Raw genomic sequence first — 25,715 nt, 5'->3', positions numbered from 1 at the left:
AGTTATTGTGGTTAGCATAGAAACAAATCATAAATCAATCAGAGACCAACTAATTAAAGCGATTTTTTTTAATTCCCATTAATCACAGTAACAAGTACCCCAAGCTGACATATAGCCCTTTAAGTTTTCACATCCACATATTTTCTGGGCAACTCTTCCCAAGTAAAAAATATTTTCAGCATTTTAGTTTCACGTAGGTCAATAGGGCAACATCCAATCATAAAGATATGCCTTCTTGGCAATGCAGAAATTTTCCCATCATATATATGTACAAATACATACACACACACATACATACATAATGACAGAGTCATGCTCTGTTGCCTAGGCTGGAGTGCAGTGGCATGATCATAGCTCACTGCAACCTTGAATTCCTGGGCTCAGGCAATCCTTCCTCCCACCTCAGCCTCCGGAGCCACCGGGACTACAAAAGCTTACCACAACGCCCGGCTAATTTTTCTAATTTTTCTTTCAAGATGGGGTCTCACCATGTTGTCCAGGCTGACCTGGAACTCCTGGGCTCAAGTGCTCCTCCCGTCTCGGCCTCCCAAAGTGCTGGGATTATAGGCACTTTCCCATAATATTTATAATAATTAAAGGAACAAATAGATAGGCAATCGCCTAAGAGCCGACAGACAATCATGGATTTTTAGCAAGGGATTTGTGTTCTTATAGAAAAAATACAGCCTGTCTCTTGGAATGGGCATAACAACGTCACTATATGTTTTATAAGAACGATTGTATCGTCTATTAATGATACTTGATGGTTAATAAAATTTTTTTAGCTTAGGCTTCAGGAAACCGTGAATGAAATACACACACGCACAAACTGTATGCAAAATTTCACACACACGCCATCTACAATATGCATGGTAACACCAGAAAGTTCCAGGCCTTACGGAGGGTCTTACTTCCTAGAATCTGCTGTAACATCACTTCACAGGATTTGTTGTAAGTGCTTGAGTCACAGTTGGCGCTCAATAAAGATGCGTTCTCCTTTTAAACACAAAAATGTCCACTGATACGGCAGATTCTGTTCTTAGGCATCATTAATCGCAGAAACAAGAGGGCGGCCCTTTTTCTCAAGGCGCTCTCAGTCCAGGGATGTGCCCGCTCCGCAGCCACACAACTTGTCGTGGGATAGGGTCAAAGAGGTCAAAGCGCGGTGGGTGCGCACGGGCCGCCCACGCCCTCGCTGCCCTCCCGGAGCGTGGGCGAGTAATTCCGATTGTGCAGCAGAAACCCAGGGTCTCACGGGAAAGAGGAAACCCGCCGGCGCCCAGCCTCCAAGCGACGCTCTCCATGACAACCGGCACTTGGCAACAGCCCCGCCCCGCCCCGCTACGTGAAGACTAGCGTGCCTCCCCGCCCCGCTACGTCGCGACCAGCGTCTGCGTCACGGCGGTGCGCCGGAAGTGGCTGAGGATTGCGCCAGAAATCCCGGAAGTGGCAGCTTTAGGATTTTGCTGCTGGCTCTGACTCCCGTCCTGCGATGGGTTGCGACGGGGGAACAATCCCCAAGAGGCATGAACTGGTGAAGGGGCCGAAGAAGGTTGAGAAGGTCAGTGATGTGGGCTGGCTGTTGGGGACCGGGGATGGTGGGAATTTGACGACCCCAGGAAACAAGAGGAAGTAAGAAGAGGGAGCTAGCGGGATTCCAGACCTAGCTGCGGTCTTTTATTCCATTCACAGGACTCAAAATTAACAACAGTATTAAGAGTGGACATTTAATGGGTGCTGACTATTGCCATTCACTGGACAGTAATCTTAAGAGGGGATATCGCATGTAATTATCACAGTAGCCCTGTGGCTACATACTGTCATCCTCATTTTCAGACATGGAAGTTGAGGCTCAAAAGGAGAAAGTTGCAAAGCTAGTAAATGGCAGAGCTAGGATTTGAACCCTACCTGCGGCTAGTAGCAATAATGCAAATACCTAGTGTATATTGAGTTTTGTATGCACTAACTTCATTTGCTCAGAGAAGCCCTTCTCAAACTGTTCCCTTAGCACATCCTTTTATAGACTGTCTTATCACCCTGCACACGGCTGTTCGTGGTTGATTTGTATCAGTCTTTCCCGCTAGACGGTAAGTTCTTGATAGCAGAGGCTGTCCCTTTTTTTCTCGGCAACTAGCATAGTTCCTGGCACAGTAAATATTCTGAATAAATAAGTAAGTGAGTAATCCCTAATCTCACAAGCAATCGAGGAAATTATAATAATTTCTTTGCTACTAACAGGGACACTGAGTCCAGGGATATTAAAGTGACTAAGATCACACAGCTGGTAGGTAGTGAAGCCAGGATTCCCATCCACTTATTTGGGATTTCAAAGTTAGCACTAGTAATTACTTTTTAATGATAAAATATTTGTAAAGCACCTAGTAGAGTGCCTGGCACACGTGGAGACTTCATGTATTCTGATTCAGGAGCCGGAGAGTTTGTTTTAAAAGGTGAACCCCTTATGTCACTATTGCATTTGAAGCATTCCAGTGACTTCCCATCACATTAAGAATAAAATCTCATCAGGCACTGTGAGCAGACCCAGCCTGTGTTTCTGACCTCATCTTCTGCTCCTCTCCACCTCTTTCATACTGTTCTAGCTAAACAGGCCTCTTGTTCTTCAACTTGGAGTGTGAATTCATCCATCTGAAATATTCTTCACTGAGACTGTCACATGATGAGTTTCTTTACTTCATTCAGTTCTTTACTCAGATGTTATCTGTCCACTGTAGCTGAAATGTGGCTCACTTCCAATATTGTCTCTTCTCTTCTTTACAGTGCCTACCACTGTGTTATTTGTTTATTGTCTCTTTCCCACGTAGACAGGAACCTTGGGTGTCCTGTCTGTAACCCCTACCATGTGTCTGCCACATAATAGACACCTAAAATACATGTGTGAATGTGAGAATGAATGAATACCCAAGAGGATGAAGTGTATCCTCTGATCATACCTACATTTAAACAGGCTAATGCTGGATAATTAGCATTCATGAGTGCTTTTTTGGCTTTTACCAAAAAAGTGTTCCGCTCAGTTTTGTTTTCTTGTGCCCTGGGCTGAAAAAGAGTAGCTTAATGAAAGGCTTCACAAGAAACAGGTGTTGGAAGAGGGTAGAAAAGAAGGAAGAACGATTCAAAAAAGCCAGAATGCCTAGGCAGGATGGATTTTTGTTGTCACTATTCACACAACAAATGCTTAATAAGTGGTTACCATATATACATTGTTGTAGGCCCCAGGGATATAGCAGTGAACAAGACAGAGTCTAGCCCTGGTGGAGCTTACATTTCAAATCAGTATTGTGAAATCTGCCCTGGTTCCTAACGCAGAGCACCTAAATTCCTTGTAATTTCCTGGGTGACAGGATCATCTTTTGTTCTAATAAGGCAATTCTTGGTGAGCTCCTGGATGGGGACTGGTCACCAGAAACACCAAACCAAGATTAGAAGCTTGGAACTTTCAACCCCGCCTCACCCCCATCCTTTAGGGAGGAGGAGAGGAATTGGGCATGGAGTTAATAATCCATCATGCCTACATGGGGAGGTCTCCATAAAGAAGTTGAAGGTTTGGAGATTTTCTGGATTGCCGACCACATCCACACGCCAGGAGAGTTACTCATCCCAGCTCCATGGGGACAGCCCTGCACTTTGGACCCTTGCAGACTATACCCTATGCGCTTCTTTATCTTGCTATTTGTTTGTGCCCTTAAAATGTATTTGTAATAAATCAGCAATGGTAACTGAACTGTTTTCCCACATCTGTGAGACACTAGCAGATTATCAAACCTGAGTGGGGGATCGTGGTAGCCTTTGATTTATAGACAGTCAGAAGCACAGGTGACAACTTTTGAACTTGTGATTAGCATCTAAAGTCGGGGTAGGGGACAGTATTATGGGACTGAGCCCTTAACCTTTGGGATCTGAGGCCATATCCAAATAGGTGGTATCAGAGTTGAGTTTAATTGTGAGACATCTGGCTGCTATCAGAGAATTGCTTGGTGTGGGGAAAATCCCATACATTTTGTCAGAAGTGTTCTGGAAGTATTGAGTGTTGTGAGTGAAAGTATAGAAAAAACACTTGTCTGGCCGGGCGCAGTGGCTCACGCTTGTAATCCCAGCACTTTGGGAGGCCAAGGTAGGCGGATCACAAGGTCAGGAGATCGAGACCATCCTGGCTAACACAGTGAAACCTGTCCCCACTACAAATACAAAAAATTAGCTGGGCGTGGTGGCGGGCGCCTGTAGTCCCAGCTGCTCAGGAGGCTGAGGCAGGAGAATGGCGTGAACCCAGGAGGCGGAGCTTACAGTAAGCCGAGATAGCGCCACTGCACCCCAGCCTGGGCGACAGAGTGAGACTCCAACTCAAAAAAGAAAAAAAAAACAAAAAACACTTGTCTTTCCAGCACAGATATGAAAAAACTTAAAAGATGAAAGACCCTAGAAAAGAAGAGAGACCCTGGTAAAGACAGTTTTTACTGCTTTTTGGGGGGAACTAAGTTTTAAAGGCCTGGATAAGGAGTGATTTGTCACTTTTCTCCCTGTCCCCAACTCTCTGAGGTGCTTTTTGAATGTAACCTAACCTCTTGGTGCCTCGCTTTCCTTATCTACAAAAGTGAAAATACTAACTCATAGGGTTTTTCTGAGGATTAAAAAGTTAAGTCATGGAAACTGCTTAGCACGGTGCCTGGCACACAGTAAGCGCTTAAGCAGTTTTTACTTTAAAAATTAAATTCAGAGGGCCAGGCGTGTTGGCTTACACCTGTAAACTCAGCACTTTGGGAGGGTGAGGCAGGAGGATCACTTGAGCCCAGCAGTTGGAGAACAGCCTGGGCAACACAGGGAGATCTCTTCAGAAAAATAAAATAAAGTTAGCGGGGAATAGTGGCGCTTGCTTGTGGTCCTAGCTACTTTGGAGGCTGAGGGGGAGGATTGCTTGAGCCCAGGAAAATTGAGGCTGCAGTGAGCTGTGATTGTGCCACTGCAGCCCAGCCTGGGCAACAGAGCAAGACCCTGTCTCAAAAAACAAATTAATAAAATAAATTCAGCGGGATTGTTTTCGTTGTCTTTTTTTCTTTTCTCTTCCTGTTGTCTTCCAAATGTGCCGTCCTGTTAAATTATTCAGGTTTGGCATTTGAAGACTGGGAAAGAGTGGTGCAGTCTAACAGTGAAGACTGGGAAAGAGTGGTGCAGTCTAACAGTGAAGGGAAAACAGGAATGGGAAGGAGTAGGACGTGGAATATGATGTATGTGGAAATGTCATTCGAGGGCCAGGGAGGGTCTTATGTCTGGATTTTCATACTGTGAATAAAGTTTGATGTATCCCTTAGTAAATAAGCCCCAAAACACTTATTTCTGTTAAATCGAACATTTTATAAAGTGTTATGTAGTCTTTGTTCTGAACTTTTTAAAAAAATGCTTGTCTTCTGAGTTCTTAAGTCTTTAAAATCTGCCATAACTGAGGGGGCTTTCCCATTGTTAGAAATTAATCTAACACACTTTGTTTTTCTCTTTTGTACTTTTGTATGGCCTCCCTAATTTATTACGAAGATTCAGATGTTAATATTTGTATGTGGCTTGCATGAATAGTTTAATAATTTTATATAAACTCTTTTTCTTTGTACATGTCATATGTAGATGGGCCTTCATTTGATGTAGTATCAATTACTTGTGACTTTTAAAATCCTGACTTCAGCCAGGCACAGTTGCTCATGCTTGTAATTCCAGCACTTGGGGTGGCTGAGATGGCGGATCAGTGGAGTCCAGGAGTTTGAGAGCAACATGGCAAAACCACGTCTCTACAAAAAATACGGAAATTAACTAGGCGTGGTGGTGTGCACCTGTAGTCCCAGCTACTCCGGAGGCTGAGGTGGGAGGATTGCTTGAGTCCGGGAGGTGGAAGCTGCAGTGAGCGAAGATTGTGCCACTACACTCCAGCCTGGGCAACAGAGTGAGACCCCGTCTCAAAAACAAACAAAACCCAACTTCCTATGTCATTTTCATTATCTTTGATTTAAAAAAGAAAAATCATTACAGTGTGGTATTCCCGAATATACTTTTATATGTAGAATTGTGAACCATGTGTCTTTCAGAGATGAAAATTAATTGAATTTTTTGTTTTTTATTAGGTCGACAAAGATGCTGAATTAGTAGCCCAATGGAACTATTGTACTCTAAGTCAGGAAATATTAAGACGACCAATAGTTGCCTGTGAACTTGGCAGGTATGGTTTTTACAGTTAATGAAGATGAGTTTATGAAGTGATTTTGAGGAGAATTTTGATGTGTAAATGCAGTTTTCCCTTCATCAAGCGTGAATTATCCCAAGATTTGTGAGGCATAGGCTGCCGTTCCCTGTCTCTGAACATAGTTCTGCACTCTTCTAGTCAGTTTGGTTTATTTAATCCATGGTTTGAAAACTCAGGGGCCAGGCTGGGCGCAGTGGCTCATGCCTGTAATCCCACCACTTTGGGAGGCTGAGGAGGAAGGGTCACTTAAGTCCAGGAGTTCGAGACTAGTCTGGGCAATATAGTGAAACCACACCTCTACAAAAAAATAAAATTAGCCTGGCATGGTGGCATGTTCCTGTAGTCCCAGCTGTTCAGGAGGCTGAGGCAGGAGGAGCCTGTGAGTCTGGGAGGTTGATGCTGTAGTAAGCTATATTCCACCACTGTACCCCAGCCTGTGCAAGAGTGAGACCCTGTCTCAAAAAAAAAAAAAAAAAAAGCAAACTCAGGGGCCAATAGAAGCTAAGTTATAAGCATAAACACATGAAGGAGCCATGCGAGGAACAGGAGAGAATGGCAGGGAATGGAGAATACTGGAGAGTCCATGTCCTGTCCAAAGTGGGAGCTGCCACTCAGTTCCAGCCAGTTTTTACAGCTCAGTGATGTGGGCCTAGTGATTCCACACCTTCTGGTTTTAATTTTTAAAGAAAAATAGGAAATGTGTACTTATACATTAAATTTTCCAATTAAAAAAATCCTTGTTCAGGTTACATTCAGCCTTCTAACTGCCAGTTTGCCACCTTTGATTTAAACTAATTTCTGGCTAGACGCATTGGCTCATGCCTGTAATCCCAGCACTTTGGGAGGCTGAGGTAAGCGAATCACCTGAGGTCAGGAGTTTGAGACCAGCCTGGCCAATATGGTAAAACCCCATGTCTACTAAAAATACAAAAATCATCCAGGCATGGTGGTGGGCACCTGTAATCCCAGCTACTTGGGAGGCTGAGGCAGGAGAATTGCTTGAACCAGGGAGGCGGAGTTTGCAGTGAGCCGAGATGGCATCATTGCACTCCAGTCTGGGCGACAAGAGTGAAACTCTGTCTCAAATAAATAAATAAATAATTTCCTTCTTTGTATGCTTGGAAATAGTTGAAACAGGGTTAAATTTACTTTTTAATAATTCAGGGCATTTCTCTTATCAAATGTAAATGACTTTTGGATTGTGGTCAGTTTATTCTTCCTCCTTTGGTTATTTGAAAGTTGCTTGTTGACATAATATTCTAATACTTACTATTGCAGACTTTATAACAAAGATGCCGTCATTGAGTTTCTCTTGGACAAATCTGCAGAAAAGGCTCTTGGGAAGGCAGCATCTCACATTAAAAGCATTAAGGTAACACTAGTGATTCTGAAGTGCTGTGAGGGTCTGAAAAGTGGCTGAGGTTTATTTTATAGAATTTATACACGTTAAAGACTGAACTCAGAAATCTGGGATTCCATTCCCACCCGGCCATCTAATACACATATGATCTTGGGAGGTCACGTAAATCTCAAGCCACGAGTTCCACCATGCGTACTTCCTTCATTATAAATCTGTTGTGATTTCACCTGTGTGCTGTGCTTTGAAAATTTTGATGTTCTGTATTAATGTTGGGAGGCATTATTTTTGTAATTAAGATTCACCTACTTGGATTTTGGGTTTGGAAGGTACTTTTGTAGAATTAGAGAATTTTATGGATCACTGTTAAATCATGTGGTTACCATCTGGTGATTAGAGGTTCTGATTGACAGTTAAAGTTCTTCCATAAAAGTTGAAAAAACAAGTTTTTTTGATAAAGGAAGTTTCTTGAGAGGACACAGCTTTTTAAATGTGGTCGGTGGGAGAAAAGAAAGGTAGTGAAGAATTTGAGAACCATGAGGCTAGTCAAACCTTCGTCTCACTGTAAATGACTTACTTGAGGCCACGTGGCTAGTGAAGTACTTAAACCAGAACCAGATCCCTTAACTCCCAGTCTAAGGCTCTGGGTTTTGCCTTCTTTTTCTTTCTTTCGTATTATTATATTAGGCTTTTTGTTCCAATTCTTGGGATTGATTACAGGATATGTTCGTTTCAGGCAAATTTGTAATTCTGAAATGTAGCTAATGATAGTGCTGTAGAAATTATTCTGATTTTAGTGGTGTTTTACCTTGTGGAAGAGAATTTATTCCTGAAAAACCTGTGGTAGTATGAATCGTCTTACATCAAAAATGTGATGGACGATTCTTTAGTAGTTCATAAGTGCTATGATTGGGTTTTCACTTGCATGTGTAAGATGTGCCTCTCTCAAACCTTGTGACATCAGCACATTACCCATCTGATGAGAAAAAAATTGCAGTTATTGAAATTAATTCTTACAGTTCTATACTTAAAATACATGTAATATTCAGTTTTATGTGGTTGAATCTTTAATGGAAAAAATCTCCAGGAAATTACAACGGTAAAGAAAAAAAAGGATACAAATAAAACAATGCTAATACATAAGATTGTCATTACTGTCAATTGATAGTCCACAAATACTCGGAGCGGAGAACTCAGTGAGACACGTGCTGATTCTCAGCCAGGAAGGTGATTGGATGAATGGTGATTTGCCTTTGGAGACACTCAGCTGCTCTCTATAGTGTTGAAGTCAAAACGGTCTCGTTAAATATGAAGAAGTGCCTTGAATGCGAAAGTAGAGCTATTGTATCAAATTCTTTGTAAAGTTGGAAATTCTTGAAAACCTGAATGGCTGTGTCTTGGAGTATGACAGTATTTTCTGGTTAATATTCTGCCTTAGCTTTTAGGCCATGGCCTCAGATTTTACTGTCTATTCAATGATTTATATATATATTTTTTTGTTTGTTTGTTTTGCTTTTTTCAACAATTATATAAATATAGATGGTCGGTAACATGAAGCAGCCTCAAGAGAGAAAGCATTCCGTTCTGGGTGGAACCCATGCAAAACTTTCTCTTAGTGGAGTAATTTTTTATGTGAGAAGGTCCTTTTCCTTAAGTTAAAAAAATTTGTATAGTAGAAATAACTAATTTACTTGCTAGTCAGTGAATTGAAAAGATCTTGTTTTCTGTTTTCTTTTCTTTTTTTTTTTTTTTTTGAGATGGAATTTCTCTCTTGTTGTCCAGGCTTGAGTGCAATGGCACGATCTCAGCTCACTGCACTTCCGCCTCCTGGGTTCAAGCGATTCTCCTGCCTCAGCCTCCTAAGGAGCTGGGGTTACAGGCGTGCTCCACCATGCCTGGCTAATTTTGTATTTTTAGTAGAGAGAAGGTTTCTTCATGTTGGTCAGGCTGGTCTTGAACTCCCGACGTCAGGTGATCTGCCCACCTCAGCCTCCCAGAGTGCTGGGATTACCGGCGTGAACCACCATGTCCCAGCCTTGTTTTCTGTTTTCAGTTTATGGTTTAATATTATATCTGTGTTTCTGGCCGGGCATGGTGGCTCAAGCCTGTAATCCCAGCACTTTGGGAGGCTGAGACGGGCAGATCACGGGGTCACAAGATCAAGACCATCCTGGCTAACACGGTGAAACCCTGTCTCTACTAAAAAATACAAAAAACTAGCTGGGCGAGGTGGCGGGCGCCTGTAATCCCAGCTACTGGGGAGGCTGAGGCAGGAGAATGGCGTGAACCCGGGAGGCGGAGCTTCCAGTGAGCTGAGATCCGGCCACTGCAGTTCAGCCTGGGGGACAGAGTGAGACTCTGTCTCAAAAAAAAAAAAAACAAAAATATTATATCTGTGTTTCTTACGGACCAGAGGAAAGTAACTATGAGGAAGAGATTTTGATGGGAAGGGCTAGAATAACAATTTGTTGACTTAGGTGGTTAAGGCAAAGGGTGATCTATTTATCAAATGAATTGTTAAAATATTAATGGTTTTTCCCAGAATGTGACAGAGCTGAAGCTTTCTGATAATCCTGCCTGGGAAGGGGATAAAGGAAACACTAAAGGTGACAAACATGATGACCTCCAGCGGGCACGTTTCATCTGCCCTGTTGTGGGCCTGGAGATGAATGGCCGACACAGGTTAGTGACGCACCTGGGACAGATGATGTGGGAGGCTGGAGGAATAATGCCGGTCTTGGTAGCAGTGGTGCCATAGCTTAGCAATCATGTGGCTTTCTTTCTGGTGTCCTTGGTTTGGTAGCGCCTTAGAGGAAATGGTGCTCGGTCATGAGCACATTCATTTCCATCAGCCATTGCTACAGGACTTCCTGCAAGACCTAGCCTAGTCTGTGGCCTTCTGTTCTTGAGGTAGGGAAACAAAACCTGAAGTGAAGTGGGATTCTGAAAAGTTCTCATGTGACGCTTATGAAACCTGAGTTTAGTTCTTAGATCATCTTTTCCTGTGGGACAGAAAGCAAAGGGCAAATGTTTCCCATCAAGCAAATCCCATTTCCTGCTAGTTACTAATTTTTAATTTTTATTATGTTTTATAGTTTTATTTGTATCCTTTTTTTGTTTTGTTTTGTTTTGGTTTGGTTTGGTTTGGTTTTAGTAGAGATGAGATCTCACTTTGTTGCCCAGGCTGGTCTTAAGTTACTGGCCTCAAGTGATCCTCCTGCCCAAGTACCCCAAGTGCTGGGATTGTAGGCGTAAGCCACCACGCCCAGCCACTAAGTTTTATTTTTGTAGAGATAGGGTCCCCCTATGTTGGCCAGGCTGGATTCAAATTCCTGGCCTTGAATGATCCTCCCAAAACGCTGGGATAACATGTGGGAGCCACTGCACTTGGTCACAAATGCTGAAAATTATGCAGTAGCAGGCAGAGTTATGGAACCTGTGGTTAATCAGTCAACCAAAGGCTCAAAAAAATGGTAACTTACCTTGAATATGTAACAGATTCCCTGGCTATAGCACCAGGAATCTCATGGTTGAGATTTTTTGGAGCAAATGTAAGCAACCTGTATATTTTCCTCTTTCAAAAATATGAAGAGTTGAATGGGTTAGTACATGCTTTTTCGTAGGATGTCTCACTAAGCAAAAGTGTTAAGCCCTTTCCCCTACTGTTGAGAAGTACAGGTGTACCTCGGAGATATTGTGTGTTCTATTCCAGACCACCACAATAAAACAAATATTACTGTAAAGCAAGTCACAGAAAATTTTGGTTTCTTAGTACGTATAAAAGTTATCAGGGCATGCTGGCTTCCACCTATAATCCCAGCACTTTGGGAGGCCGAGACAGGAGGATTGCTTGAGGCTAGGAGTTTGAGACCAGCCTGGATAACAAGGTGAGACCCTGTCTTTACAAAACAAAATTTCTTTTCAATTAGCCAGCCGTGGTAGCATGCCCCATAGACCTCGCTACTTGGGAGGCTGAGGCAGGAGAATTGCTTGAGCCCAGGAATTCAAGGCTACAGTGAGGTATGATCTTGCCACTGCAGAGCCTGGGTGGCAGAGCGAGACCCTGTCTCAAAAAAAAAAAGATGTTTATACTCTAATCTTTTAAGTGTGCAATAGCATTATGTCAAAAAAAAAAAAAGTACCTATCTTGATTAAAAATTATTGCTAAAGAATGCTAACAATCATCTGAACCTTCAGTGAGTCATCATCTTTGCTGGTGGAGCCTCGATGTTGCCTTGATGTCGATGGCTACTAACTGATCAGGGTGGTGGTTGCTGAAGATTAGCGTGGCTGTAGCAGTGTCTTACAGTAAGACAGCAATAGAATTTGCTGCATCGATTGACTCTGACTTTCACGAAAGATTTCTCTGTATGTGGCATGTGATGCTGTTTAATAGCATTTCACCCATAGTAGACCTTTCAAAATTGGAATCAATTCTCTCAAACGCTGCAACTACTTTATCAATTAAGCTTATGTAATATTTCAGATCTATCATGTCAACAATATTCACAGCATCTTCACCATGAGCAGACTCCGTCTCAAGAAACCACTTTCTTTGCTCATCCATAAGAAGCAACTCCTCATCCATTTGGGTTTTATCATGAGATTGCAGCAATTCCATCATCTTCAGGCTCCATTTCTAACTCACTCTCTTGCTATTCTACCACACTTGCATTACTTCCTCCACTAAAGTCTTGAAACCCTCCAAGTCATCCATGGGGTGGAACCAGCTTCTTCCAGACTCCTGTTAATGTTGATATTCTGCCCTCCTGTCATGAATCACAGTTGTTCTTTTTTTTGTTTGTTTGTTTTGAGATGGAGTCCGGCTCTGTTTCCCCGTCTGGAGTGCAGTGGCACAATCTCAGCTCACTGCAACCCCCACCTCCTGGTTTCAAATAGTTCTCCTGCCTCAGCGTCCCAAGTTGCTGAGATTACAGGCACCCGCCACCATGCCCGGCTAATGTTTGTATTTTTGGTAGAGATGGGGTTTCACCATGTTGGCCAGGCTGGTCTCAAACTCCTGACCTCAGATGATCTGCCTGCCTCAGCCTCCCAAAGTGCTGGGATTACAGGCATGAGCCACCACAGCCAGCCAAATACAGATGTTTTTAATGACATCTAGAATGGTGAATTCTTTCCAGAAGGTTTTCAATTTACTTTGCCCAGATCCATCAGAGGAATGGCAGAGGAAGGCTATGGCAGCTATAGCCTTATGAAATGTATTTTTAAATAATAAGACTTTAAAGTCAAAATTCCACCTTGATCCATGGGCTGCAGAATGGTCATTGTGTTAGCAGCCATGAAAATAACTGTAATCTCCTTGTACATCTCCATCAGAGCTCTTATGTGACTTAGGTGCATTATCAATGAGCTGTGATATTTTGAAAGGGATCTCTTTTTTTTTTTTTTTTTTGAGCAGTAAGTGTCAACATTGGGCTTAAAATATTCCGTAAGCCATGTTATAGACAGATGTGCTGTCATTCAGGCTTGGTTCTTCCATTTCGAGAGCACAGGCAACGTAGACTTAGCATCATTCTTAAGAGCCCTAGGGTTTTCAAACGGTAAATGAACGTTGGCTCAACTGAAAGTCACCAGGCACGTTAGACCTTAGCGAGAGTTGGCCTGTCCTTATGCTTTGGAGCCAGGCATTGACTTCTTTTTAGCAGTAGAAGTCCTACATAGCATCTTCTTTCAATACAGGCTATTTTATCTACACTGAAAATCTGTTGTCTAATGTACCCATCTTTTTTAATGATCTTAGCTAGAATTTCTGGAGAACTTGCTGCAGCTTCTCCATCAGCACTTGCTGCTTCACCTTGCACTTTTATGTTATGGAGACGACTTCTTTCCCTAAACCTCATGAACCAACTTCTGCTAGTTTCCAGCTTTTCCTCTGCAGCTTCCTCACCTCTCTCAGCCTTCACAGAATTGAAGAGTTAGGGCCTTGCTCTGGATTAGGCTTTGGCTTAAGGATCTGTCACTGTGGCTAGTTTAATCTTCTGTCCAGGCCACTAAAACTTTCTTCCTATCAGCAATATGGTTGCTTCACTTTCTTACCATTCCTGTGTTTATGGAGTGGCACTTCTAATTTCCTTCAAGAACTTTTCCTTTGCATCCACAGCCTGGCTAAGTGTTTGGTTCAAGAGGCTGGCCTTTGGCCTATCTTGGACCTGCCTTCCTCACTAAGCTTAATCATTTCTAGCTTTTGATTTAAAGTGAGATATGTGTAACTCTTCCTTTTATTTGGGCACTTAAAGGCCGTGGTAGGGTTCTCAATTGGCCTAATTTCAATATTGTTGTGTCGCAGGGAATAGGGAGAACTGAGAAGGAGAGAGGTGGGGGAATGGCCAGTTCATGGAGCAGTCAGAACACACACATTTATTAACTGAGTTCACCATCTTTTATGGGTGTGGTTCCTGGCACCCCAAACAATTACAAAAGTAACATCAAACGTCACTGAGCACAGATCACCATAGCAGATGTAGTAATCATGAAAACGTTTGAAATATTTGAGAATTACCAAAATGTGACACAGAGGCATGACATAAGCACATGCTGCTGGAAGATGCTGACAGACCTGCCGGATGCAGGATTGCCGTGAACCTTCAGTCTGTAAAATAATCACAGTATCTGCAAAGCGCAATGAAACAGGGTATGCCTGTATCCTTAATAGCTGGTAGTCCAGACTGCCCTCTGGAATCTTCTATCAAACATATGACATATTGAAAGGTCGCATTTTTTACTACTTTCATTCAGGAAAGGCGTGGGGCAAAGCATCATGAATAAGTAAGAACGGTTTTATTGAACCAGCAGTTTTTAATCTTGAGCATTCTGGCCCATTGGTGTCCGTTTATTTAACAGGGGTACATGGACACCCTGTCAGTGTGCCAAGGAATGTTGTATGTGGCAGACTCTGCCAGGGCAACTAACTGTCCTGTCCTGAAATGGAACAACTAGGGGCTTCAGGAATTTGGAGAGAAGTACAGTTTAGGGCCCAGGACCTTTTGCTTTTAAATACTACACTCTTCTTCAAATAATCTGAATTTAAACCATTTAGGTCTCTCTTTAAACCACCATTGGGGTCAAGTAGGACATATTCTGGGGAACCAGACTCATTTACCTAACCATGTCCCACTTCTGTGTGTCTGTGTGTGCGCGTGTGTGTGTGTGCGTGCGTGCGCATGCATGTATATATATATACACATACATGTTTGTATTTGAGGTGAAAGTCATATAACATTGGCCATTTTAAAGTCTATGTTTCAGTGGCATTTAGTACACTCACAGTGTTGTACAGTCACCACCTCTATCTGGTTCCAGAACATTTTTATCACCCCAAAAGGTAAACCCTCTGCCCACTACATAGGTACTCCCATTTCCAGTCTGTTTCTGTCTCAATGGATTTACCTTTTCCGGATATTTCATATGCATAGGATCATACAATATGTAACCTTTCGTGTTTGGCTTCCCACTTGTTTTTAAGAAAACTGTAGCTCACCCCAGAAGAGGAACTGAGCAGAAACGAGCTCCACAGTGGGGTCTCAAGTAGGAGTCCCCTGCAGCCTGCTGCTCTGATTATGGCTTCCTCTGTTGTTTCTCCTTTGGTTTGCTGGTCAGTCTCTTCTCCTTTTTCTCTTACCCAATGAATTGAGCTTTGCTTATTTTGACTTTGTCCATCTGTTATTGATAAGAGCCTCCACACTTGAAATGGATGATTGGATTAGTTTGTATATGGTCATCCCTTGATATATGTGGGAGACTGGTTCGCAGATCCCCTGTGGATACCAAAATCCATGGATGCTCAGGTCTCTGATATAAAATGGTACAGTATTTGCATATAACCTACACACATCCTCCTGTATACTTCAAATCAACTCTAGATTACTTATAATACCTAATACAATATAAATGCTGTGTAAATCATTGTTATACTGTATTGTTCGAGGAATAATGATAAGAAAAAGGTCTGTGCACGTTCAGTACAAATGCATTCATTTTTCCTCCCAAAGATTTTTGATCCAGGTTGGTTGAATTCACAGATGCAGAACGCGTGGGTATAGAGGACCAGCTGTATTTAGTAAAGTTTGTATAATGAAGATTTAAATATATAGAAAAGTAGAAATAAACTGTTACTGTAATAAAAACATTGGGCCTTTGTAAAAAGAAAAATAGCTTCCTAATTAATAATTTGTAAGTATCTATAAAATAGGATTTTAAAAATGCTAAACAACATTCAGTGAATTTAGTGCAGTGTTATGAACTGGATTTTGGTTAGGCCAATCTGCGTCTGCTATAATCCCCGGGAAATTAGAGAAAATTTGTCCTGTGGCGTTTTTCAAGGAATGCTTAAAGTGAAATGTGAAAGTGCTTTATGCTGCTCTCCAGCCATGGTGGTGGCATTATTCGTTGTTTGATGTTTAATGCCACCTTCCCCCCACCACACACCCACATCCACGCTTCTCCACGCCTCTGCATATAGACATTTCTATTTACTTTCTTTTTAATAGCTGTTTGGATGTTTATAATTTATTTGACCATTTCCCTACTGAGGAACATGGAGGTGACTTCCTTCCTTTCCTTTTTACCTTGCTATACTACACAACTTCCTAAACACACATTTGTATGTTTGCACACTTGTGGGCATGTTTCTGTAGGAGAAATTCTTAAAAGTCACACTTTATTTGGTACTGCCAAATTGGCTTCATAAAGTGTTGTACTGTGTTGTATCCACCTGACAACAAATGTGCCTGTGTCCTCAGTTTCCAACTGGATACTTTCAGTCTCTTTTCTTCTTCTTCTTCTTCTTCTTCTTCTTTTTTTTAAAGAGACAGAATCTGTCCCTGTTACCTAGGCTGGAGTGCAGTGGCACTATCATAGCTCAGGCCATCCTCCCACCTCAGCCTCCCTAGTAGCTGGGACTGCAGGAGCCCACTACCACACTTGGCTAAGTTTTTAAAAAGTTTTTTTTAAAGATAGATTCTCAGTATGTTGCCCAGGCTCATCTCAGACTCCTGGCCTCATGTGATCCTCCCACTTTTGGCCTCCCAAAGCGCTGGAATTTACACGTGTGAGCCACTGTGCCCAGCCCCAATCTCTTGAATTACTGCCCCATAGATAAAACATTGATGTGTCATGGTTTTAAAAGGCATTTCTTTTAACATTTGAGGTTAAGAATCCTTTGGTCTTTATATATTTTTTGTGTGAACTGCATGTTAGTCCTCTTTGGCCATTTTTCTATTATGATGTTGGCCGTTGCTGTCTAAGACCTTTTTGAATATTCATAAAATAAGCTCTGAATCTTATATTTATTGAAAATATTTCCTTCCTGAGTTCCTGTTCTTTTGACTTTTTATGGTTGTGGTTTCAGTTTTGATCTTTTTTTTATTTTGGATATAACTGATTTCTTTCTTTTTTTTCTGGCCCTTTTCTATGAGAACGTACTGATTTTTTTTAATGGAGTGAAATGTAACTATTTTAATCTTTGTGGGTCGTGGCCTTTGTATCAACCGAATAAATGTGAGTTGATCGTGTGATTAATACAGTCATTTCCCCACTGGGTTATTTCTCCAGGTTCTGCTTCCTTCGGTGCTGCGGCTGTGTGTTTTCTGAGCGAGCCTTGAAAGAGATAAAAGCGGAAGTTTGCCACACGGTGAGTTCCTGACATATACCATTTGTTCCTTCTCCATAGCTGAGGAAATCAGATGGTTTAGGGTTCTTTCCCTCCATTTGTTCTTTCTGAAATCAGCTCTCATAAGTTGCTTTTCTGCTTCCATGGCTCTTGGTTGCTGGAGTACAGACCCCAGTGACCTCTTATCACCTGACCACTGCCTGCCAGTCCGGGTCAGACCACCCGAGGGCTGTTTCCTGAACGTGCCGCTGCCTCAGTTTCCTCTAGTGGACCTGCTGTCCTGGAGGGCCTGCTCCCCCGTGAGCCTCAGTTCTATAGTTCTGACTTGTTCTGTGACTCCCTGGTGCTAAACCTCCTTCCACTCCCCAAGCACCTGGTTATCTCACTCCTCCCATCGTCATGTAGTTGCATATGTGTGTGTCTGTTTCCCCACCGGACTTAGTTTTCGAGGGTAGGAAACAAGGCTTGTTCATCTCTTTATCTGCAGGACTTATTCTCTCCAGGGCATGTAGCATGCCCTCAGTAAATACTCACGCGGTTGGCAAGTAACTAGACATGAGAGCTAGCCTCAGCTCATGTGGAGGAAATACTGATGCTTTGCTTTAATGGTGCGGCTGCTGCTGAAGCCAGAATGTGTGTGTGTCTTGGGTGTACTGTTGACCCGTCGAAAGCGTGCTGCTTCATTTAATGTCATGGATGCCAGCAGCTTCTGACTGTTTTTGCCTGTATCAACCCTGTTTGTATTTCATTCCCCTCCCCCTGTGTTGTTGCTCCCTGTTGTGAAAGCCAGCAGCTTTCACTAAGTGAGGGTTAGGGGCCAGCGCCTCTTCTGGGCACTGATCTGTGGGATAGCATGCTGAAGAAGATCCACGAAGGCCCTTGCTCTCCTGCATCCCACATCCTGATTGGAGAGAGAGACACTCAGCTAGATGAGCAAGGCAGACTCGATTGTGACCGATGCTAGGAAGGAAAGACATGAGGCCATGTGTTGGAGGGAGAGAGGCTGGCATAGTGGTGGTTGGCAGAGGCATCTCTGGAGGTTTAAGCTCAGACCTGCAGGGCACAAGGGAGCCAGCTGCGCACAGCCTGAGTAGCAGCCTCTTAGGCAGCAGGAACAGCATGTGCAAAAGCTCAGAAGTGACAGAGGACTTTGCGAGTTCAGGGAACGGAAAGTGTGAGAATGGAGGGCCGGCGAGGGGAATAGATGAGATTGAAGAGTTAGGCAGGAGTTGTCTCATACAGGGCCTGGGGGCCACATTGGGGCTTACGGATTTTATTCTAAGAGCAGCAGGAAGTCAGAAGGCAGCTTTAAGCCAGATGGGATGTGCATTAGTTTTATTCTAAAAATCCTAGCTGTGGAGGAGGACACTGGGTGGCTCCCATTGTCTAGGCCCAGAGGCAGGCAGAGGTGAGTGGGGAAGAGGTCAGTGCGGGCGGTGAGTTGTGTCCACTTTGGGGTGACTGTGAATAAAGGCTTCTTAGAATGAGGAGTCTGTCTTATTAAGCTTTCTTTCAAGAAAAGAATTCAAAGAAGACATTTGGGAATCGGTTGATACTCAGCCAGAAGTATTTGTCTCCTGTATTAAGATGATGCCATAGATTCCAAGGGAAAGTAAGATGTGGATGACACGGTTCCTGCGCTCAGGGAGATTGCGGTCCTACAGGAATCATAAGTTATAGGAAACATCATGCTCTACTTTGCTTTTTGAGGCCAGGTACCAAATAGATGGTAAAGATACTGGCATTAAGGGGCCAGAGAACCTTCTTTAGTCTGCTGGTGAGAAATGGCTTTATAAAGGGAGGGGCATTTGTTCTGGGCCTCAAAGGAAGAGCATGGTTATTGGTTGCACTCCCAGGGATGGAGAGATTGCTGGTGGTAGTGGTGCTGCCCTGGGGAGGCGCACAGCCAGGCACCGGGTGTCTCTGCAAGGCGTTGTCTGGCAGGACAGTGACGCCCATTTTGCTATCCTTCAGACCTTCTGCTTGCTTTGGGGAGAAATTCTCCCTTTGATCCTCATATGTCTGTAACACTCTCTTGACTGCCTAAGAAAGTAGACTTTAAGCTCAGAGCTTTAGCAGGCAGGATCTAACAAAACTGTTTGGTATTCTCTGGATTTTTATGGTAACTTTATATTTATGGCAAAGAGTACTGTTTTTATATATTTATCCTAGGAATATAAAGTTAACTGTTAGGTTGGGCATGGTGGTTCACGCCTGTAATCCCAACACTTTGGGAGGCCAAGGCGGGTGGATCACCTGAGGTCAGGAGTTCAAGACCAGCCTGGCCAACATAGCAAAACCCCGTCTCTCCTAAAAATACAAAATTAGCTGGGTGTGGTGGCATGTGCCTGTAATCCTGGCTGCTCGGGAGGCTGAGGCAGGAGAATTGCTGGAACCTAAGAGGCGGAGGTTACAGTGAGCCGAGATCGTGCTACTGCACTCCAGCCTGGGTGACAGAGTGAGACTTTATCTCAAAAAATAATAATAATAATAAAGTTAATGGTTAAAATTAACTAGAAACAACTGGTAGATTTAAATAAAAATACTAAGATATTGACAGTACAGTTAGCAGGGGAATGACTGAAGTTTGCAAAACACTGTTGTAAGTCCTGCTGGAACTGTGATTGGTTAGTGGGAGGAAGAGGGGCAGCAGCAGTATTCATGGGCGGAAGCAGCTGGACAGCCATACTGAGATGAACGGCAGGTGTGATCCAGGCCTGGTCCTGTCAGGACTGTGGGGTGGGGTACGGGAGCAGGGAGAGAGGCCGAGGTGTGAGTTGGACTAGACTGGGGAAACCTTCGAATACCAGAAGGAGGAGAAGGAGTTCTAGTTCTTAAGGGTTCTCAGAATCATTGTAATGGGTAACCAGGCTTGGGGGACCTACTGATCTAAAGCAATCCAGTTTTTTTCTTACGCCCATAATAGTACCCATCTCCTAGATGGGTGCACAGTTGTCCTTTGCGTTGGTTGGCCTAAAACATCCATACTAATAACCATAATGACGTGTGCGCAGTAAAATCACACTGTCTGCCGAGCTTCACAGAGAAGCTGATTCTGTTCCATGGAAACACAACGTTACGAGGGAACTCATTGTTGATGCTTGGGAAATTTTACTGAAAGCTAGTAAGCTTTCAACAGTCTGTACCTTGCACTTCAAGGGAAGGGAAGGAGGCAGGAGGAAAGAGGAACAGGGCCGTGTCAGGACTGCACAGCGACAGTAGAGACCAGGTGATGAACAGGAGCATAGGCTCCTCCTGGCTCCTCATGGAGGCCGCCTTGGCTGTTGCGACCTTCTGCAGTTAGGACAGGATACTGGTTGAAATTCAGGAATACCTCAGGAAATTGTCTTAAAAATAAATCCGTTGCCAACAGAGAATGAACGAGATAATGAATGCTTTTTACTTGTATGCTGTACATCAAAGCTGCCTTTGCAGAGCTGTGTTGAATACTCTGCTGGTTTGCTGGGGCTGCTGTAATCAAGTAGCCAAGCCTTACCGGAAGACTTACTTTCCAAGACTTACCGGAAATTCATTGTCTTACAGTTCTGGAGACTAACGTCCAAAATCGAGGTGTCATCAGGGTTAGCTTCTTCTGAGGGAAGGATCTGGTCCAGGCCTCTCGTTGGTTTATAGCCGGCCTTCGCCCTGTTCACATCATCTTCCCTCTGTCATGTCTGTCTTTGTGTCCAAATTTTCCGTGATTAGGACACCAGTCCCAATACTGGATTAGAGCCCAACTTAATGACCTCATGTTGACTCATTACATCTGCAGTGACTGTGTTTCCCAATAAGGTCACATTTTGAGGTACTAGGGGTTGAACTTCAACATATGGATTTTTGCAGGGGGACGTAATTCAACCCATAATACACAATTTAGAAAATAAAATCAGAAAGCGCGGGGCCCGGCGCGGTGGCTCACGCCTGTAATAAAACCAGAGAGCGCGGGGCCCGGCGCGGTGGCTCACGCCTGTAATAAAACCAGAGAGTGCGGGGCCCGGCGCCGTGGCTCACGCCTGTAATAAAATCAGAGAGCGGGGGGCCGCGCGGTGGCTCACGCCTGTAATAAAATCAGAGAGCGGGGGGCCGCGCGGTGGCTCACGCCTGTAATAAAATCACAGAGCGGGGGGGCCGCGCGGTGGCTCACGCCTGTAATAAAATCACAGAGCGGGGGGGCCGCGCGGTGGCTCACGCCTGTAATAAAATCAGAGAGCGGGGGGCCCGGCGCGGTGGCTCACGCCTGTAATAAAATCAGAAAGCGCGGGGCCCGGCGCGGTGGCTCACGCCTGTAATAAAACCAGAGAGCGCGGGGCCCGGCGCGGTGGCTCACGCCTGTAATAAAACCAGAGAGCGCGGGGCCCGGCGCGGTGGCTCACGCCTGTAATAAAACCAGAGAGCGCGGGGCCCGGCGCGGTGGCTCACGCCTGTAATAAAATCAGAGAGCGGGGGGCCGCGCGGTGGCTCACGCCTGTAATAAAATCAGAGAGCGGGGGGCCGCGCGGTGGCTCACGCCTGTAATAAAATCAGAGAGCGGGGGGCCGCGCGGTGGCTCACGCCTGTAATAAAATCAGAGAGCGGGGGGCCGCGCGGTGGCTCACGCCTGTAATAAAATCAGAGAGCGGGGGGGCCGCGCGGTGGCTCACGCCTGTAATAAAATCAGAGAGCGGGGGGCCGCGCGGTGGTTCACGCCTGTGATAAAATCAGAGAGCGTGGGACCCGGCGCGGTGGCTCATGCCTGTAATCTCAACACTTTGGGAGGCTGAGGTGGGTGGATCACTTGAGGTCAGGAGTTTGAGACCAACCTGGCCAACATAATGAAATTCCATCTCTACTAAAAATACAAAAATTAGCTGGGTTTGGTGGTGCATGCCTGTAGTCCCAGCTACCTAGGAGACTGAGGCAGGAGAATCGCTTGAACCCGGAAGGTGCAAGTTGCAGTGAACTGAGATCATGCCTCTGCACTACAGCAAGGCTCTCGGAAAAAAAAAAAAAAAAGTAGAGAGCATGGGACAGTCAGTGGCACATTAGAGTAGGAATCATTCTTTATGCATGCAACCTTAGTCTGGTCTGTGCTGCTGATAGAATACCCAAGAATAGGTAATTTATAAAGAACAGAAATTTATTTCCTCATAGCTCCAAAGTCTGACAAGTCCAAGATCAAGGCAACAGCGTCTGGTGTGAGCCTTTCTGCTGGGCTGTAACATGATGAATGCATCACACGGAGAAGGAGGGAAGGAGGGAGAGAGAACGAGAATAAGAGGGAGCCTGCCTTGTCCTTTAATAAGGACCCCACTCCCACATCCATCCATTCGTGCAGGCAGTGTCCCCATGACCCCAGCTCCTCCCATGATGCCTCGCCTCCCAACACCACAGATTAGGGATCAGGTTTCCAACACATCAACTTTAGTGGACACATCCAAACCATAGCACAACCAGTACAACAGTTTGGACTCACACACCAGCTCTGGCTTTGGGAATATCAATCACTTCACCCCTTTAACCCTGAGATTCTAATATCTAAAACAAAGGAATTGTAGTAAATTTTCAGATGCTTTTTATTTAGACACAAAATTCTAAACAATAACGTTATAAAATGAGGAAATAAATGGCGAATTCATATACTTTTATCAAGAATCAAACTCCAATTTCTAATTTCAAATTTCTGAAGTTTAATAATACTAAGTACAGGTTGAATGTGCCTTGTCTGAAATGCTTGGGACCAGAAGTGTTTTGAATTTCAGATTTATTTGGATTTGGAATATTTATATAAACATAATGAGGCATCTTGGGGATGGGACCCAAGTCTAAACACTGAATTTATTTACATTTCATATACACCTTCTTCATATAGAAGGTAATTTTATACAATATATTTAATAATTTTGTACATTAATGAAAGTTTTGACTGTGACCCATCACATGAGATCAGGTGTGGAATTCCCCATTTGTGACACCAAGTTAGCACTCAGAATGTTTCAGATTTGGAAGCATTTCAGATTTTCCAATAAGGAAAATCTTAACTTGTGTTTTGGTCAGAGTTGGCTAACTGCTATAACAAACAACCCCAAAGTTCCAGGGGCTAATCCAGTGGACAGCCTTCTTCCAAAGGTAAAGATTCAGGCTGCTGCTGCCTTGTAGCTCTGACCTCTTGTTTTGGTCAGAAAGAGAAAAGAACATCTCTTTTAGGAGGTTGTTATGGACCAGGCCTGGAAGGGATGCGCTTGGCTTCTACTCGTGTTATGTTGGCCAGAACTCAGTCACATGGTCACACCTGCAAGGTAGCTTGGGAAATGTAGTCTAGCTGGATGCCCAGTAAGAAGAGGCGAACACTAACCATTCCTGCCAAACTCTGCCAAAAAGAAAAGTGATGGTGCAGTTTCAGGACCTGTAGTGCATCACAAAACATGAATGAAGGGAGTCAGTGTTAAAGTCTAAAACAAATATTTTCACTTTTTAGGTAATGGCTAAAATTCAGAGAAGCCAGTGTTGTAAGAACGTCAGGAACCCCAGTGGTATTTTGGGTATACATTTTCTCCACTTTTCGGTCTGCAGTTTCACCAACAGTTGGCTTTTCAGTTCACTGGAAGAGACTTGAGGGTTGGAAATGGCTTTGGTGCCATGTTCTAAAACACATGGTATGCACATTGATTTCAGTAAACAGGGTCCAAAGAGATGTTGTTGCTAGGTGTTTTTGTGTTTACTAGAAACAAATCGCTAGCCAAAACAATTAATTTTATTCCCTACTGTGCTGTGCACTTCTTGTAATACAAAGAACTACACTGGAGTAATTACAGGCTGCCAAATAAATGATGGGTGTGTTACTCAAAGCATGACCCACAGACCTGCAATATTGTCATCACCTGAGAGATTTTTTTGTTTATTTTTTAAGAAATGCCCACTCTAGGCCAGGCACAGTAGCTGACACCTGTAATCCCAGCTTTTTGGGAGCTGAGGCGGGAGGATCACTTGAGGCCAGGAGTTCAAGACCAGCCTGGGCAACATAGGGAGACCCTGTTTCTACAACAAATTTTAAAATAGCCATGGTGGCACACACCTGTAGTCCTTGAGAGGCTAGGACAAGTGGGTGGCTTAAACCCAGGAGTTCAAGGCTGCAGTGAGCTGTGATGGTGCCACTGCATTCCAGCCTGGGTGACACAGAGTGAGACCCTGTCTCAAAAAAAAACAAAAACAAAATAAAATTAAAAGTTAACAGAGAGAGAGAAGAAAAGAAAAGAAAGACTGACTCTCAGGCCCTACCCCAGACCAGTTGAAATAGAATCTGCATTCTAACAAGATCCTTGGATGATTTGTATGCACAGTAAAATTTGAAAAGTGCCGATGTAGGACTGGGCACGGTGGTTCACACTTGTAATCCTAGCACTTTGGGAGGCTGAGGCGGGCGGATCACAAGGTCAGGAAATCGAGACCATTCTGGCTAACATGGTGAAACCCCGTCTCTACTAAAAATACAAAAATTAGCCTGGCACGGTGGCTCACGCCTGTAATCCCAGCACTTTGGGAGGCTGAGGCAGGCGAATCACCTGAGGTCGGGAGTTCAAGACCAGCCTGACCAACATGGAGAAACCCCATCTCTACTAAAAATACAAAATTAGCTGGGCTTGGTGGCACATGCCTATAATCCTAGCTACTCAGGAGGCCAAGGCAGGAGAATTGCTTGAACCTGGGAGGCGGAGGTTGTGGTGAGCCAAGATTGCGCCATTGTACTCCAGCCTGGGCAACAAGAGCGAAACTCCATCTCAAAAAAAAAAAAATTACAAAAATTAGCTGGGCATGGTAGTGCGTACCTGTAGGCCCAGCTGCTTGGGAGGCTGAGGCAGGAGAATCACTTAAACCCGGGAGGCAGAGGTTGCAGTGAGCTGAGATCGCGCCACTGCACTGCAACCTGGGCAACAGAGCAAGACTCCGTCTCAAAAAAAAAAAAAAAAAACACTGCCGATGTAGAGTATTGAAGTTGTGATCAGTAGCATTGGACTTGCTACCTCTGTGGCTTCATTTATTTAGGCTTTGTAGATAGGCGAATGGGATGTGTAAATGTTTTAAAGTCAGAAGTCCAAAAATACATGCTCACACTGTCTACCTGCTTTTCATGGAGGAGGTGGAGCAGAAAGAAAAAGTTAAGTTAGGGAAAATGAGTGTCATCAGAAGTGGTCAGTGCAGCTGATTCTGGTTTTCAGGCTTTGGCCTTCTTCAGATTATCTTAGCCTTCTGCCATCTTTATAGTCTCTGTGAATATTTAGCCTCAAGAAATCATGTAAGACACAGAATAGGCAGCCTTAAACTTTCACGTGTTAATTTTGTTCTTTTACTCTACCCATGAACACACTGAGGGTCTGATCAGGAGAGAGTGAGCCTAGGCTTCTTGTTTTCATGCTCACGGAGGCGGCTGCTTTCTCTTGGCCTCCCTGGCCTGTCACAGCTGCCTGTCTCTCAGCCTCCCTGCCTCTTGGCTTCCCTGTCTCTTGGCCTCCCTCTCA

The 25,715-nt window shown here is 44.0% G+C and overlaps 1 protein-coding gene and 1 non-coding gene across 3 annotated transcripts in view; both read left to right on the top strand.

Annotated features, from left to right (window-relative positions):
- The first annotated feature begins 1,410 nt into the window (after positions 1-1,410).
- The window catches only part of RTF2 (replication termination factor 2), a 52,269-nt gene continuing 27,964 nt past the window's right edge, over positions 1,411-25,715 (top strand). The window contains exons 1-5 of one of the 2 annotated variants that reach the window (XM_008013434.3): positions 1,411-1,561; positions 6,120-6,214; positions 7,517-7,610; positions 10,138-10,277; positions 17,166-17,244. In XM_008013434.3, coding sequence (XP_008011625.3) covers positions 1,493-1,561; positions 6,120-6,214; positions 7,517-7,610; positions 10,138-10,277; positions 17,166-17,244 — 477 coding nt within the window. In that variant the 5' untranslated portion in view covers positions 1,411-1,492. The remainder of the gene's footprint in view (positions 1,562-6,119; positions 6,215-7,516; positions 7,611-10,137; positions 10,278-17,165; positions 17,245-25,715) is intronic. The other variant, XM_008013419.3, reaches the window with a different exon arrangement.
- Positions 8,477-8,577, top strand: LOC119618702 (small nucleolar RNA U13). Its single transcript, XR_005235073.1, has one exon. It is a non-coding gene; the product is annotated as a small nucleolar RNA U13 (small nucleolar RNA).

This window comes from Chlorocebus sabaeus, chromosome 2, assembly GCF_047675955.1.
Source record: "Chlorocebus sabaeus isolate Y175 chromosome 2, mChlSab1.0.hap1, whole genome shotgun sequence".
NCBI lineage: Eukaryota > Metazoa > Chordata > Mammalia > Primates > Cercopithecidae > Chlorocebus > Chlorocebus sabaeus.
The sequence above is the reverse complement of the archived record's forward strand: the minus strand, read 5'-3'. Positions and strand labels throughout refer to the sequence as shown.